General features: G+C 44.1%; 1 protein-coding gene and 1 long non-coding RNA gene across 8 annotated transcripts in view; one reads left to right on the top strand and one right to left on the bottom strand.

Annotated features, from left to right (window-relative positions):
- Window positions 1-14587, bottom strand: part of LOC114900691 — a 78040-nt gene extending 63453 nt beyond the window's left edge. For 4 of the 7 annotated variants that reach the window (XR_003794915.1, XR_003794916.1, XR_003794921.1 and 1 more), the window contains exons 1-2: window positions 13192-14587; window positions 7783-7896 (exon numbers count right to left, since the gene is read on the bottom strand). This is a non-coding gene — a long non-coding RNA (uncharacterized LOC114900691). Of the gene's footprint in view, window positions 1-7782; window positions 7915-13191 lie in introns of all 7 variants that reach the window. The other 3 variants (XR_003794920.1, XR_003794917.1, XR_003794919.1) reach the window with 3 other exon arrangements.
- Window positions 14588-15120: 533 nt separating this feature from the next.
- PCBP1 (poly(rC) binding protein 1) lies at window positions 15121-16858 on the top strand. Its single transcript, XM_029232544.1, has one exon. The coding sequence runs from the start codon at window positions 15406-15408 to the stop codon at window positions 16474-16476; it is 1071 nt and encodes a 356-aa protein (XP_029088377.1). The 5' UTR covers window positions 15121-15405; the 3' UTR covers window positions 16477-16858.
- The last annotated feature ends 301 nt before the right edge of the window (window positions 16859-17159 follow it).

Below are 17159 nucleotides of genomic sequence, written 5' to 3'. Positions count from 1 at the left end.
AGCTCACTGGGCAGCCTGCAGTGAGGTTCTAGTATTTCATTTCCCTCATGTAATACGGCAGTAAGTATCTGGGTGGAGAGGCAAGGATATATTTTCTATAAACCTGCTACTCTATAAAAAAATATATATTAAAGTCTGTTTTTAAAAAATAAAATCTTCACTACTCTCATTAGAAAAGAAACACACGCTTATTATATTTTTCAAAATAAAGCACAGATCGGACTTCCCTGGTGGTCCCGTGATTAAGAATCTGCCTTCCAAAAAAAAAAAAAAAAAAAAGAATCCGCCTTCCAATGCAGGAGACGCGGGTTAGATCCCTGGTTGGGGAACTAAGATCCCACATGGCGCAGGGCAACTAAGCCCATGCGCCACAACTAGAGAGCCCACGTGCCCCAACTACAGAACCCACACGCTCTGGAACCCACGTGCCACAACTACAGAGCCCACACGCCACAGCTGAAGAGCTCACACGCTGCAACAAAGATCCCGCATGCTAAAACTAAGACCTGACGCAGCCAAAAAGAAAAATAAATATTTTTTAAAATAAATAAAGCACAGATATACACTATTTTTTAAAAATTGTTCTCTACCTCCTTCCCCTTTCCACTCTGCTGTTCTCAAAACCAGTAGATTATTTAGTCACTTAATCCTCACAAGAAGCAAGATTGGTATCATTCATCATTATCTCCATTTGACAAGCACAGAAACTGAGGTTCAGAGAGGTTCATGACCGTACAGCTGGTAAGTGGATGGCCAGGGTCTCTGGAAAAGAACTTTCAGATATGGAGGAAGGTAAAGATAGTAAACTCCTTCTCTAAGCCTGAGAGGAAGTGGTTATGACAGATGGTTCCTTGAAGGTTAAAAAGAACCAAGACTGATAATGCGATTTTTAAGAAACTCTTGCTCTAACAAGGTAAGAAGAGATGTTGTAACCCAAAAAGCCAGTAATGCAGTGAGCTATCATCAATCCTGCCCTCCCAGAAACAGTGCAAATTATTGATAAGCCTAACAAAGCAGGACTTCGTCTCTGAAGATATCCATACCATAGCCCTGCACACCAGTTCTTACCTCCCCAATTCCAAAATGATGTATCACTTTATCCTGCTAGAGAGCACAGTTCAAAGTAAGTGTTTTTTAGAGTGAGCAACTTGAGGGCAGGAACAATGTCTTGTTCATACAGATCTTTCCCTCATTAACTGGTACACAACCTTCTATTTATTCAAAACATTTTTGTTTAAAAATGAATAAATTTGGGACTTCCCTGGTGGTCCACTGGTTAAGAATCCGCCTTCCAATGCAGGGGACGTGGGTTCGATCTCTGGTAGGGGAACTAAGATCCCACATGCCACAGGGCAACTAAGCCCGCATGCTGCAACTACTGAGCCCACGCGCTCTGGAGCCCATGTGCCACAACTAGGGAAAAGCCTGTGCGCCACAATGAAGAGTCCACTCGCCACAAAGAAAGATCCCACATGCTACCACTAAGACCCAACACAGCCAAAAAATAAATAAATTTAAAAAAAAAGAATAAATTTATTCATTCAACTCCTGTGTGCTAGATATTGTTCTAGGAGGTGGGGATGTAGCAATGAGCAAAACAAAGTGGATGAAATTTACATTCTAGTCATGGGTGACAAATAATAAACTACAGTAGAGAGTTCCTAGAACAGTGCCTGGCACACAGTAGGCAGCACTCAAAATATCTAAATAATGAATGAATGAATAGTATGTCAAATAGTAATAAGTTCTGTGGAGAAAAATAAAGCAGGGAAGGGAAACAAGGAAGGCAGAGAGCAGGAGATGGCTTTTACTTTAAATAGTATGGTCAAGGAATGCTTAGATTAGGTGACAGTTGGGCAGAAACCTGAAGGAGGTAACAGAGGAGGCCACATTGACATCTGGAATAAGTGTTCCAGAAAAAACAACTACAAAGGTCCCAAGGCTTGGCATGTTGGAGCAATTGCAAGGAGACCAGTGTGGCCAGAGCACAAAGGGAAAGTGATAGATGATGAGGTCAGAGCAGCTGGGAGAGGGTGATGTTGAAGATCCCATGCAGCCTTGTAGATCACTTGAAGGACTTTAGTTTTTAATCTGGGTGGGACCCCGTGGATAGTTTTCAGCAGAGTGGTATGATGTGATATACACGTAACAAGATTATACTGGTCACTGTTAAGATTAGACTGGGGCCCCTGAGAAAACCATAATTCAAAAAGAGTCATGTACCACAATGTTCACTGCAGCTCTATTTACAATAGCCAGGACATGGAAGCAACTTAAGTGTCCGCCGACAGATGAATGGATAAAGAAGATGTGGCACATATATACAATGGAATATTACTCAGCCAAAAAGGAAACGAAATTGAGTTATTTGTAGTGAGGTGGATGGACCTAGAGTCTGTCATGCAGAGTGAAGTAAGTCAGAAAGAGAAAAACAAATACCATATACTAAAACATATATATGGAATCTTAAAAAAAAAAAAAAAAAAAAGGGTCATGAAGAACCTAGAGGCAGGATGGGAATAAAGACACAGACCTACTAGAGAAGGGACTTGAGGACACGGGGAGGGGGAAGGGTAAGCTGGGACAAAGTGAGAGAGAGTGACATGGACATATATACATTACCAAATGTAATACCAATAGCCAGTGGGAAGAAGCCGCATAGCACAGGGAGATCAGCTCGGTGCTTTGTGACCACCTAGAGGGGTGGGAGGGAGGGAGACGCAAGAGGGAAGAGATATGGGGATACATGTATATGTATAGCTGACTCACTTTGTTATAAAGCAGAAATTAACACACCATTGTAAAGCAATTATAGTCCAATAAAGATGTTAAAAAAACAAAAAGATTAGACTGGGGGAGACCAAGAGCAAAAGGAGGAAGAACATTTAGAAGGCTATTCCAATAGTAGCAGGGAAGGGGGTAAGAAGTGTTCAAACCCTGGGTGCATTTTAAGGTAGAGCTCACAGGACTGGCTGGTGGATTGGATGATGAGAGAAAGAGAAAAAACAGAGTCAAGAGAGAGTCCTCAATATAACTGAAACTGAGACGGGGAGAAACTGCCAGAGGTACAGGTTTGAGAGAAGTTCCAGGATTAATGTTTTGAATATTTTAAGTTCAAGAAGCTATTACAGGACTTCCCTGATGGCGCAGTGGTTAAGAATCCGCCTGCCAATGCAGGGGACACGAGTTTGAGCCCTGGTCCGGGAAGATCCCCCAGGCCGCAGAGCAACTAAGCCCATGTGCCACAACTACCAAGCCTGCGCTCTAGAGCTCACGAGCCACAACTACTGAAGCCCGTGTGCCTAGAGCCCATGCTCTTCAACGAGAGAAGCCACCGCAATGAGAAGCCCACGCACTGCAATGAAGAGGAGCCCCCGTTCACCACAACTAGAGAAAGCCCGCATGTAGCAACGAAGACCCAACACAGCCAAAAATAAATTAATTAATTTTAAAAAAAGAAGCTATTACATACACAAGTGGAGATATCCTGTAGGCAGCTGAACAGAAGAGTCCTGAGTTCACAGGAAGACATTCAAGCTGGTAATATATACTTGAGAATTCTCAGGGTATAAATGATATTTAAATTCTTAAAAGAGAGCACTTAGTAAATGAGTGTAGACAGAGAAGTGATCCAAGGACTGATTTGAGTACTCCATCATTGGAGGCTGAGGAGATAAGAAAACAGCCAAAAGGGCGGGGCAGTACATGGGAGTTTGAGAAGAAGGGGCTCCTGAGGTAGAAGGAGAACCAAGGGAGTGGCATCCTGGAAGCCAAGTGAAACAGTGTGTGAGGAGGAAGTGTCAAACACTACTGAGAGATCAAGAAGATGACTAAGAAATGACCACTGAATCTATGTACTATTTTCTAAGCATTCCTCCCTAATCCACACATAACACTTTTTCTTTTAATCTAGGTAAAATCCCAGTATTGTCCAACGAATACACATAAGGTTTCTGTTTAATGCAGCTATATCTGCATCTCAAAAAACAAAATCAATGCTCTTAATATGGACACAGCAGACTTTACACTGTGAATAATGTTGCGTAAATGCTTTATCTGGTTGAAGTAACTGTCTCTCTGAAACAATGTCCCCGACCAAGTCTTACTTGTGTTCAGTAGGTGGGATCAGAGAAATGAGCTATTTAAATGTATTTCTTTTGTTCTGCCATAAAGTAGCAATTATTCTTCAACTCATTTTCCTCCTTCCTAACTCAAACATCCTAAGCAGCTAAACAAAGACCCTAAATTTCCACACACACACCCTTAGAAACAAAGAACACAATAAAATCCAAAAGTTGGATGAGAAAGGGATATGCTGCCTATCGTAGCCGCTTTTACTGTACAAAGGGTTAGTAATTATTTGCTAATTCATAGGCTGTACTTTGTTTACATTTTGTCCTTAAAATCTCTAGATAGGAAGTGCGATTTCTAGTGTCTTCACCTTAAAAGAGAATTATTGCTACAAAATAAGTAGTTTAGCTTTCCATGCTCTAGCGCAGGGGTCCCCAACCCCCGGGCCACAGACCAGTACTGGTTAGGAACCAGGCAGCACAGCAGGAGGTGAGTGGCGGGCAAGAGAGCGAAGCTTCACCTGTATCTACAGCCGTTCCCTATCGCTCACATTACCGCCTGAGCTCTGCCTCCTGTCAGCATTATTGTGAGTTGTATAGTTATTTCATTATATATTTCAATATAATAATAATAGAAATAAAGTGCATGATAAATGTAATGCTTTTGAATCATCCCGAAACCATTCCCCCCCCACCCCATCTGTAGAAAAACTGTCTTCCACGAGACCGGTCCCTGGTGCCAAAAAGGTTGGGGACCAGTGCTCTAGCGAACAGAGTCATGTCTCAATAATCTACACTTCTGAAGCAGAACAATAATCACCAAAAACTGGATCATGCAAACATCCTTCATGTCTTCATGAAACGGCTACAACTTCTGAAAGGACTGAGCTCTCTGCCTTTGGGAGGAATACCCTTCCCTGCCCTCCACCATGCAATTTGCCAACTTGGGACTCAGCCTGAATGACAACTTCTCTAGGCGGCCTTCCCAGATCCCCTCCAAGGCTGAATCAAGGGCCCTCCTCTGAACCCGTAACACCACAGGTTGGTAAGCACCACAGCTTACTCATATCCCAATACTTCAACACATTATACTGTGAATCTGTTTACTTCTCTGTCTACCTCTCCAGACCATAAACATCTTGAGGGCAAGGACAATATCTCATTAATTTTTATAGCCTCAGTGTCTGAAACATATCAAACAATCAAGTGTCTGCTGAATGAAAGAATAACATGAAACTTGACCCAGAATACCTTACGTGATTTTTGTAGCATATTTTCCTTGATAAACCAGGTGAACTGAAGCTAATATTAAAATTACTGGTGTCTATATGATCCAGCAATCATACTCCTGAGCATATATCCACACACAAAACTGTAATTCGAAAAGATACATGCACCCCTATGTTCACAACAGCACTACTCACAATAGCCAAGACGTGGAAACAACGTCACTATCCATAGACAGCTGAATGGATAAAGAAGACGTGGTACATATACACAATGGAATACTACACAGCAATAAAAAAAGAATGAAATAATGCCATTTGCAGCAACATGGATGGACTCAGAGATTATCATACTAAGTGAAGTAAGCCAGAAAGAGAAAGAAAAATACCATATGATATCACTTATATGTGGAATCTAAAATATGACACAAATGAACCTATCTACAAAACAGGAACAGACTCACAGACACAGAAAACAGGCTTGTGGTTGCCAAGGGGGGGTGGGGGTGGGGGTGGGGGAGGGATGGATTGGGAGTTTGGGGTTAGCAGATGCCAACTATTACATATAGAATGGGTAAACTACAAGGTCCTACTGTATAGCACAGGGAACTATATTCAATAACCTGTGATAAACCATAACGAAAAAGAATATAAAAAAGAATGTATACATATTTATAACAGTTTCTTACTAACACAACATTGTAAATCAACTATACGTCAATAAAAATAAAACAGGGAGTGCCCTGGCAGCCTAGGGGTTAGGATTCAGTGCTTTCACTGCAGAGGCCTGGGTTTGATCCCTGGTCAGGGAACCATCCCACAATGCCATTCAGCATGGCCAAAATACAAAAAAAAAAAAAAAAAAAAAGAAAGAAAATAAAATAAAATTACTGGCATCTATTCACATCCCCAGTTGATAGCAGAAACAGAAATTTCCCCTACCTGACACTGGAAATAGAGGATAAGAAAAGATATGTGCTGGTCAAAATCAGATCAGGAGGAGTTATCATACTAGCTGCTCTTCCTTGATTTGTCCCACACCATACGAGAGGCTAATGGACCTCTGGATTGCTCTCTTCACCTCCCTTCCACTGATTCTGTATTCTCCTCTTTGCCCTATTCTTCTTTTGTTTGTTTTGTTTTAATATCTATTTATTTATTTTTGGCTGCTTCGGGTCTTAGTTGTGGCACATGGGATACTTCGTTGTGGCCCACAGGCTTCTAATTGTGGCACACAGGTTCCAGAACGTGTGGGCTCTGTAGTTGCAGCACACAGGCTCTCCAGTTATGGTACATGGGCTTAGTTGGCCTGCGGTATATAGGCTCTTAGTTCCCTGACCAGGGATCGAGCTCTGGTCCCCTGCATTGGAAGGTGGATTCTTAACCACTGGACCACCAGGGAAGTCCCCTCTGCCCTATCCTTTCCTCTCTTTGCTTTACTTACCTTTTCCCACTTCTTCTCATTCTATACTGTGCATTTGCATTCTGTTCTCATTTTCCTTTTAACTTTTCTTTGCACTCTGTTCTCCAGGCCTTATTTTAGTTAAAATGACCCTGAGGAATACATGAGCAATGATTTGCCCAACTGGGAGAACTTAGGCCAAGGATGTTGCTGTATATCCTGGTCACTTCTGTAAAGCACACCAACATATTTCAGCTGTTTCTGAGGAAACCAAGTAGCGACCCCCTAACAGCAGCACAGGGTTATCAGCATATGAGGTCAAATTGTTACTATCCACAGTGGGTAAGACATGTTTCTAAACTTCACTCTCTCGTATCCTGGAAATAGGGTAAAGGTCCTCTTAATTTACAATAATTTTAAATAAAAGAGAAATGGGAAGCTAAATATGAAGGGCAAAGAGGAAAAGAAACCATGTTTTGGGGAAAAATGCTGCATGTTGATGGGACAAATTTCAAAAGCTACAGGATAATTGCTGGGCCAGGTAGGGTTGGGGAGGGAAAAAAAAGGTGGTTCCTGCCCCCAGGGAACCTAGTCTCATTCCTACCACTTCCCAAACCCATAAATGTAAACATTAAAGAACCAGAGAGAGGAGATTCTCTTGAACCAAAAGAGTCAGTAACCTAACATAAGTGAATTGGATGTTCAGGGACAGAAAAATAAATACTGGATAGAAAGCTCTTTGAATTTAAGATAAAGTTATTCCATGTGTTAAAGTCAGTGCCACAAACATCAGAAGCCAAGGAAAGGAACAATCCACAACTAGGAGTCAAGAGGCCTAGCTCAGGTCCTAACAAGCTGTGTAATCTTGGGCAAGTCATTCTACTACTCTGATCTAAAGATGGTTCTTTCATAAAATGGGCATAATAATATCTCCCTGGCACAGTTGACTGTGATGATTAAATAACACTTTGAAAAGTTTTATATAACATGCCAATGTGGTAAGAGGAAGCAAAAACCCTGTGGTTCAACTTCTAAAGTGTAAGCCTGACTCACCTTCCCAACCTTGTTAAACCCTTTAACCAACCTGGGAGAAGTGTCATGTGAGGATCCAGGAGTGGGGTGGTGACTATTTAGTCAGTTGCTCTGTATCTCAGTGGCTTCATCTGTAAAATGGGTGGTGTGGAATTCACTCACATATCTGCAAGATAAGGCAGGTCTGAGGAAGGGAGTGGAGAATTTACCATAAGTGAGTAAAACATTTACCCAACCCTCCCTCCCAGGGATAAATAACCAAGATCATCAAATATCATCACTCCCTGGACAGAATTAGAAACGGCCTTAGAGAGCATTTAATCTTGTTTTACAGATGGGAAAACTGAGGCCCAGATAAATGAACTGAATTGTAGAACTCTCAAAGCTAGTTAGTGGCAGAGCTAGAGCTAGGGGCCAGAGCCACCAATTCTCAAGTCCAGTACCCTCTTTGCCAGATCTCAGGGTCACCCAAAGCACCTGAGGCCCTTACAACACATTATCAACACCAAGACACATTACAATTTCATCAACAGCCTAAATGTGGGCTACCCAGGGGAGGGGCTGTAAGACTGATGCAGGCGGTGCTGAGAGCTGGGAAAGAGAAAACTTCATTGGGAAAGTGAGAAGAGTCCTGGAGATACTCAGACACAAAGAGATTAAAGAAATATGTCTGCTGCAGAATTACAAAGGATCATGAGAGATTGCTACAAGCAACTATATGCCAATAAAATGGACAACCTGGAAGAAATGGACAAATTCTTAGAAAAGCACAACCTTCTGAGACTGAACCAGGAAGAAATAGAAAATATAAACAGACCAATCACAAGCACTGAAATTGAAACTGTGATTAAAAAATCTTCCAACAAACAAAAGCCAAGGACCAGATGGCTTCACAGGCGAATTCTATCAAACATTTAGAGAAGAGCTAACGCCTATCCTTCTCAAACTCTTCCAAAATATAGCAGAGGGAGGAATACTCCCAAACTCATTCTACAAGGCCACCATCACCCTGATACCAAAACCAGATAAAGATGCCACAAAGAAAGAAAACTAGAGGCCAATATCACTGATGAACATAAATGCAAAAATCATCAACAAAATACTAGCAAACAGAATCCAACAGCACATTAAACGGATCATACACCATGATCAAGGGGGGTTTCCCAGGGAATCAAGGATTCTTCAATATACACAAATCAATCAATGTGATACACCATATTAACAGACTGAAGGAGAAAAACCATATGATCATCTCAATAGATGCAGAAAAAGCTTTCAACAAAATTCAACACCCATTTCTGATAAAAACTCTCCAGAAAGTGGGCATAGAGGGAACCTACCTCAACATAATAAAGGCCATATATGACAAACCCACAGCAAACATCATTCTCAATGGTGAAAAACTGAAACCATTTCCACCAAGATCAGGAACAAGAAAAGGCTGTCCACTCTCACCACTATTATTCACCATAGTTTTGGAAGTTTTAGCCACAGCAATCAGAAACAAAAAAGAAATAAAAGGAATACAAATTGGAAAAGAAGAGGTAAAACTGTCACTGTTTGCAGATGACATGATACTATACATAGAGGATCCTAAAGATGCTACTAGAAAACTACTAGAGCTAATCAATGAATGCGGTGAAGTAGCAGGATACAAAAGTAATGCACAGAAATCTCTTGCCTTCCTATACACTAATGATGAAAAATCTGAAATAGAAATTAAGGAAAAACTCCCATTTACCATTGCAACAAAAAGAATAAAATACCTAGGAATAAACCTACCTAAGGAGACAAAAGACCTGTATGCAGAAAACTATAAGGCACTGATGAAAGAAATTAAAGATGATACAAACAGACAGAGAGATATAACATGTTCTTGGATTGGAAGAATCAAGATTGTGAATATGACTATACTACCCAAAGCAATCTACAGATTCAATGCAATCCCTATCAAACTACCAATGGCATTTTTCACAGAACTAGAACAAAAAAATTTCACAATTTGTATGTAAACACAAAAAGACCCCAAATAACCAAAGCAATCTTGAGAAAGAAAAACGGAGCTGGAGGAATCAGGCTCCCGGACTTCAGACTATACTACAAAGGTACAGTAATGAAGACAGAATGGTATTGGCAAAAAAAAAACAGAAATATAGATCAATGGAACAGGACAGAAAGCCCAGAGATAAACCCACGCACATATAGTCACCTCATCTTTGATAAAGGAGGGAAGAATGTACAATGGAGAAAAGACAGCCTCTTCAATAAGTGGTGCTGGGAAAACTGGACAGCTCCACGTAAAAGAATGAAATTAGAACACTCCCTAACACCATACAAAAATAAACTCAAAAATAAACTCAAAATGGATTAAAGACCTAAATGTAAGGCCAGACACTATAAAACTCTTAGAGGAAAACATAGGCAGAACACTCTGTGACATAAATCACAGCAAGATCCTTTTTGACCCACCTCCTAGAGAAATGGAAATAAAAACAAAAATAAACAAATGGTACCTAATGAAACTTAAAAGCTTTTGCACAGCAAAGGAAACCATAAACAACACGAAAAGACAACCCTCCGAATGGGAGAAAATATTTGCAAACGAAGCAACTGACAAGGGATTAATCTCCAAAATATACAAGCAGCTCATGCAGCTCAATATTAAAGAAGCAAGCAACCCAATCCAAAAATGGGCAGGAAGACCTAAAAAGACATTTCTCCAAAGAAGATATGCAGACTGCCAACAAACACATGAAAGGATGCTCAACATCACTAATCATCAGAGAAATGCAAATCAAAACTACAATGAGGTACCACCTCACACCAGTCAGAATGGCCATCATCAAAAAAATCTACAGAGACTTCCCTGGTGGCGCAGTGGTTAAGAATCCATCTGCCAATGCAGGGGACACAGGTTTGAGCCTTGGTCCAGGAAGATCCCACATGCCACGGAGCAATTATGCCCATGTGCCACAACTACTGGGCCTGCGCTCTAGAGCCTGTGATCCACAACTACTGATCCCGTGTGCCTCAACTACTGAAGCCCACAAGCCTAGAGTCCGTGCTCTGCAACAAGAGAAGCCACCACAATGAGAAGCCCGTGCATCACAACCAAGAGTAGCCCCCGCTCGCTGCAACTAGAGAAGGCCCGCGCACAGCAACAAAGACCCAACACAGCCAAAACTAAAATAAATAAATTAATTAAAATTAAAAAACAATCTACAAACAATAAATGCTGGAGAGGGTGTGGAGAAAAGGGAACCCTCTTGCACTGTTGGTGGGAATGTAAATTGATACAGCCACTATGGAGAACAGTATGGAGGTTCCTCAAAGAACTAAAAATAGAACTACCATATGACCCAGCAATCCCACTACTGGGCATATACCCTGAGAAAACCATAATTCAAAAACAGTCATGTACCACAATGTTCACTGCAGCTCTATTTACAACAGCCAGGACATGGAAGCAACCTATGTGTCCATCAACAGATGAATGGATAAAGAAGATGTGGCACATATATACAATGGAATATTACTCACCCATAAAAAGAAACGAAACTAAGTTATTTGTAGTGAGGTGCATGGACCTAAAGACTGTCATACAGAGTGAAGTAAGTCAGAAAGAGAAAGACAAATACTGTATGCTAACACATATATATGGAATCTAAAAAAAAAAAGGTTCTGAAGAACTTAGGGGCAGGACAGAAATGAAGACGCAGACATAGAGAACAGACTTGAGGACATGGGGAGGGGGAAGGGCAGGCTGAGATGAAATGAGAGAGTGGCATGGACATATATACACTACCAAATGTGAAATCGATAGCTAGTGGGAAGCAGCCGCATAGCACAGGGAGATCAGCTCGGTGCTCTGTGACCACCTAGAGTTGGTGGGATAGGGAGGGTGGGAGGGAGACGCAAGAGGGAGGACATATGGAGATATATGTATATGTATGGCTGATACACTTTGTTATAAAGCAGGAACTAACACACCATTGCAAAGCAATTATACTTCAATAAAGATGTTAAAAAAAAAAAAAAGAAATATGCCTGCCAAAAAAGGCTTAAAATTGCAGTCTTGGGAAGACAGACCCAGTGGGTAAAATTTTCTTTAGGGAAAAGAAACAGGTGGCAGATTTAGAGGACCAGAATGCTTTGAATCAGGATAATTCTTGATTATATGCAATTTAGTCCTTTTGTTGTCTCCTAATTTTTTCACATTTACTAAGATCAACTGTCTCTCTACAAGATAAGGCCCTCTAAAGAGACCACAGACGGTCTACCTTAGTGGTTAAATATATAGGCTCTGGGCTCAAATTGCCTCGATCCAAATCTTCGTTTTACCACTTAACAGCTGTGTGACCTTAGATAAATCCTTCTTTGTACCTCTGTTTAAATGGAAATAACATCACCCCCATCTCAGGAGGATTTGTGAGGTTTAAATGTGTAGATTAATCATACTGGTCACAACCTAATAATGGGTTTTTCATCCTTTAGTGTGATGTGTGCCTCTTTTTTTTTTAATGTAAAGAAGACAACAATTTACCAGAGTACACTGCATGTAGTATGAATAAGTACTGTTTTGCAAAAATTTTGTTTCATTTATCTATATGTGTGCATATATGTTTCAATTACATAAAATATACTGCTTATGGTGGTTTGCTTTTAAAAATGTGAGAACCACTGAATTAACACACAAAATAAAGGTTCAAACAGTGCCTGGCACACAGTAAGCACTTAGTGCTATGACTGTCATTGTTGCTGTTATGTACCTACCTGTTAAAGTTGTTTGTAGGATTACCTAAGGTAATATGAAAGCACTCTGGAAAGTCTAATATACAATATTAGTGTAAGTTAAAGGAAGCAAAAAGCCCTTCTCTCCACCTCTTAATACCCATACAAGCATAGCCCTGTTTCGGCACATATCTGTTGCTTGGTGCACAAGTTATTTGTTACATTGAACTGAAAAGTCCACAGACCATGACTTATCTACCACTCTGTCATGCTCTGTATATCTGCAGAGAAATAGAGGCATGGTGCCAGAGTAAACTTATTTATTTTTACCTGGGTGGAGGTTGGGATGGGGAAGGCAAAAGTCATGCCCATGGGTAGCTGAAGGACGCAAGTGAGTCAGAGAAATTGCCTACTCCCACAGAGCCAGGTAGACTCAAATGCACCACAGACCAGGCTGGACTGACAGATACTTGTGCCTTTATGCAGGGCTGAATCACTTCTCTCTATCCTCACCCAGGCAACTCATAAAAAAAAAAATAGCCTCTGAGCTCCTCACAGGCATAGCTCACACCAGGAAAAACTGGGAATCCCCAAAAAGATACAAATAGGGGGTGACTATGCAACAAAAAGTTACCTGAGGGGTTCCTTGAAATAACAAGCCCACCTAAACGTCCAAATAGCATTTAAATTCAAAACCCTGACTTAGAGAAAAATTCGGAAATGTGCTCACCAATAACTGTATCAGGTCTGGATTCCATCCTCAACACTGTGTGACCTTGAATTAGTCACTGCATCTCTCTGGCCTAAGTGATTTCATCTGCTAAAAAAAAAGAGAGATAAAACGTACCTCACAGGGTCATTGTAAAAATTAAAGACATTATGCAGTAAAATGGCTAGCACAGGATCTGGCACTGGTAAATGCACAGTGAATGTCTGTCCCTTCTAGCCTCCAAGTCAACAACTATGGCAAACTGAGGTTCACTGGCCAGCTCATAGGTATCCCAGTCGCTTCATGGAAATTGCCTTCTTTTAAAAGAAGCTTTATAATACCATTTCTTTACCTCTTTAGCACAATAGCCTATTCTAGAAGTCTAGGAAGGAAATAATTTCCCATCTCATTCTTTACAAGTAGTGATTCCTAAATGTTTTGGTACTGAGGGCCCAAATTATGCATTGGTACTGCCCCCCCCATCCATTATTAAACGAAATGAGCGAAAGACTCGGTATGATGACTACATTTTACAGTTATTTGCGTTCCCGTTTCAAATTAATGAGAGAAATGTATTAAAATTCCCCCGCTGAGGCTGGGACCAGCCTGCGGGGTTTCATCCCAATCTGGTCAGCGCACTCGCTGCGCGGGGAAGGCCCCGGCTCACGGGCGGGAGGGGGGAATGGGGGGGCGGCCGCGTTCTAGAGCTTTCAGCCCGACTCGTTGGCGACGAATATAGGCCACGTGTCGCCATTTTGTGTTCAGGAAACATGGCGGCCACCCCCACGGGAAAGAAAGGGGGGGGGAAGGACCGCCACGTTAGCCGCTTTCCCTGAAGGATCCTGAAGCACCCCGCGCACTTGGCCTTTTCTGTCTGGCTCAGCCGAAGAAAAGGGGAAGGGGCAGAAATCACAACTGGCGCCCCAAGGGCCCCAGAGACCTTTCTTTACCGGGAGGAACGCGCGGCTCCACACACGGCAAGAAAGGCCCTCCAAGATGGCGGGCCCTGTTGGGGGCCGCCCCCGGAGAGCGTGGGCGCCGTGGCTGCACCGAGCGGGGAAAGGGCCGAAAAGCAGCAGCGGGAGAGTAACTCGCGCAGGGAAAACCGCAGGAGCTCCCCAGGGCAGGGGTAAATGCGGTCCCCCAAGATGCACGCCATTGTGTTAAATGTCTGACGAGGCGGCAGCGACTAAAACGACACCGCGCAGGAGATGGGGGTTCTGCAGGTTTAACGAAAGAGAGTTGCAAAATGCAGACAAAGCATTATGTAAATGGACGCCATTCTCTTTATGGCCATGTTTCTAGCACTTCCCAGAAACCATGAGCAGAGCTTTGACAGCGGCGCGTGGTGGGTTTTGGTCCTTCTCCCAACCGACCACCGCCACGGGGCCGAGGCGGGGGTGGGGGCTGGCGTGGGGCGCCCCGACGCCGAACATGAAAGGGCCCCACGTGCCCGCCCGGGCGGGCGCCCGCCCCGCAAGCCTCGCCTCGCCGCCCCTCCCCCCCGGAAGACCGCGGCTGCCCCTCCCGTCCTCCCCACACCCTCACGCACGCGCTCTGGCCGCCTCGAGCGCATGTTTTAAATCCGCGGCGTCCTAGCATCCGCCTGCAGTTATCGCCGGGGCTGCCCGTGTCACTCCGCGCTTAAACCGCTTTTGTAGGGCGGGAAAATAATGTGTCGCCTCCGCGCAGAACACTACCGTTTCCAAACATCTGCCGGCGCCTCTGGGGTTAATAAAATACATGTTCGTTTTAAAACTTTGCCGGACTCACAGCTTCTGCCTACCGGGGCTTTCTTTTCAATGCTAGGCTGTTAAAAGTGTATTTTAAAAACTACTCTATGGGGGTTGGCGCAATCTTGTGACCTAAAAAGGACGGGTCCTCATTTTTTTTCAAGGGGTCCTGCGCAGCAAGCACTTCCGGGGTCAGAGGGTACGCGGGGTTGAAAGCGGGCTTCCCGCCCCGCCCAGACCGCCGAGGCTGCCGCCGGAGTCGCCACCGCCGCGCCCTCGCCCACCCGCCCGCCCGCCGCTCCCGGCCCCGCTCGCCCCCTCCGCCGCCGCCGCCCGCCCCTGCGACGACGCCGCGGCCTCCCGCCCTCGCCCGCTCGCTCCCGCGGCCCTCGCTCGCCTCGCGCCGGCAGTTTTGGGCCTACACCTCCCCTCCCCCAGCCAGCCACCAAAGACTTGACCACGTAACGAGCCCAACTCCCCCGAACGCCGCCCGCCGCTCGCCATGGATGCCGGTGTGACTGAAAGTGGACTAAATGTGACTCTCACCATTCGGCTGCTTATGCACGGAAAGGAAGTAGGAAGCATCATTGGGAAGAAAGGGGAGTCGGTTAAGAGGATCCGCGAGGAGAGTGGCGCGCGGATCAACATCTCGGAGGGGAATTGCCCGGAGAGAATCATCACTCTGACCGGCCCCACCAATGCCATCTTTAAGGCCTTCGCTATGATCATCGACAAGCTGGAAGAAGATATCAACAGCTCCATGACCAACAGCACGGCGGCCAGCAGGCCCCCGGTCACCCTGAGGCTGGTGGTGCCGGCCACCCAGTGCGGCTCCCTGATTGGGAAAGGCGGGTGTAAGATCAAAGAGATCCGCGAGAGTACCGGGGCCCAGGTCCAGGTGGCGGGGGATATGCTGCCCAACTCCACCGAGCGGGCCATCACCATTGCTGGCGTGCCGCAGTCTGTCACCGAGTGTGTCAAGCAGATCTGCCTGGTCATGCTGGAGACGCTCTCCCAGTCTCCGCAAGGGAGAGTCATGACCATTCCGTACCAGCCCATGCCGGCCAGCTCTCCAGTGATCTGCGCGGGCGGTCAAGATCGGTGCAGCGACGCTGCTGGCTACCCTCACGCCACCCATGACCTGGAGGGACCACCTCTAGATGCCTACTCGATTCAAGGACAACACACCATTTCTCCGCTCGATCTGGCCAAGCTGAACCAGGTGGCAAGACAACAGTCTCACTTTGCCATGATGCACGGCGGGACCGGATTCGCCGGAATTGACTCCAGCTCTCCAGAGGTGAAAGGCTATTGGGCAAGTTTGGATGCATCTACTCAAACTACCCATGAACTCACCATTCCAAATAACTTAATTGGCTGCATAATCGGGCGCCAAGGCGCCAACATTAATGAGATCCGCCAGATGTCCGGGGCCCAGATCAAAATTGCTAACCCAGTGGAAGGCTCTTCTGGTAGGCAGGTTACTATCACTGGTTCTGCTGCCAGTATTAGTCTGGCCCAATATCTAATCAATGCCAGGCTTTCCTCTGAGAAGGGCATGGGGTGCAGCTAGAACAGTGTAGGTTCCCTCATAACCCCTTTCTGCTGTTTTCCCATGATCCAACTGTGTAATTTCTGGTCAGTGATTCCAGGTTTTAAATAATTTGTAAGTGTTCGGTTTCTACACAACTTTATCATCCGCTAAGAATTTAAAAATCACATTCTCTGTTCAGCTGTTAATGCTGGGATCCATATTTAGTTTTATAAGCTTTTCCCTGTTTTTAGTTTTGGGTTTTTGGGTCATGAATTTTATTTCTGTTTGTCGATAAGAAATGTAAGAGTGGAATGTTAATAAATTTCAGTTTAGTTCTGTAATGTCAAGAATTTAAAAATTAAAAAGTGGATTGGTTAAAAAATGCTTCATATTTGAAAAAGCTGGGAACTACTATCTTAAACTCTTTGTTGGTGCATTTCTTTTCTTCCCTTCTAGTGTTAGGCTTTTGTAGGGAGAAGGGTGGGCCCGTCCCTGGTATTTTCTCCAGCCCTTTTCACCTTACTGGTAAGATTCCATTCCCTTTCCATCCCAACAAAGGAACACGGCAGGCTGGGCCTGCTTTGGGACGTTTGCAGAGACAGTGGGGGTCTCTTGGAGAGTGACATCCCTCCAGCCAGGTTCCAGAGAGAGGCCTCTGCCCATTTCTCTGGTAGAAAACATAAGGGGTTTCTCAGATGGGAAAAGTATGCCCATTCGGTAGG

This window comes from Monodon monoceros, unplaced genomic scaffold (assembly GCF_005190385.1).
Source record: "Monodon monoceros isolate NGI ecotype Baffin Bay Population unplaced genomic scaffold, NGI_Narwhal_1 Super_Scaffold_19, whole genome shotgun sequence".
NCBI classification, from domain to species: Eukaryota; Metazoa; Chordata; class Mammalia; order Artiodactyla; family Monodontidae; genus Monodon; species Monodon monoceros.
Note: the sequence above shows the minus strand (reverse complement) of the source record. Positions and strands in the feature narration are given on the sequence as shown.

Bases quoted from the DNA above. Each gene is read 5' to 3' on its own strand.
- PCBP1 (XM_029232544.1), top strand. From the start codon at position 15,406: ATGGATGCCGGTGTGACTGAAAGTGGACTAAATGTGACTCTCACCATT.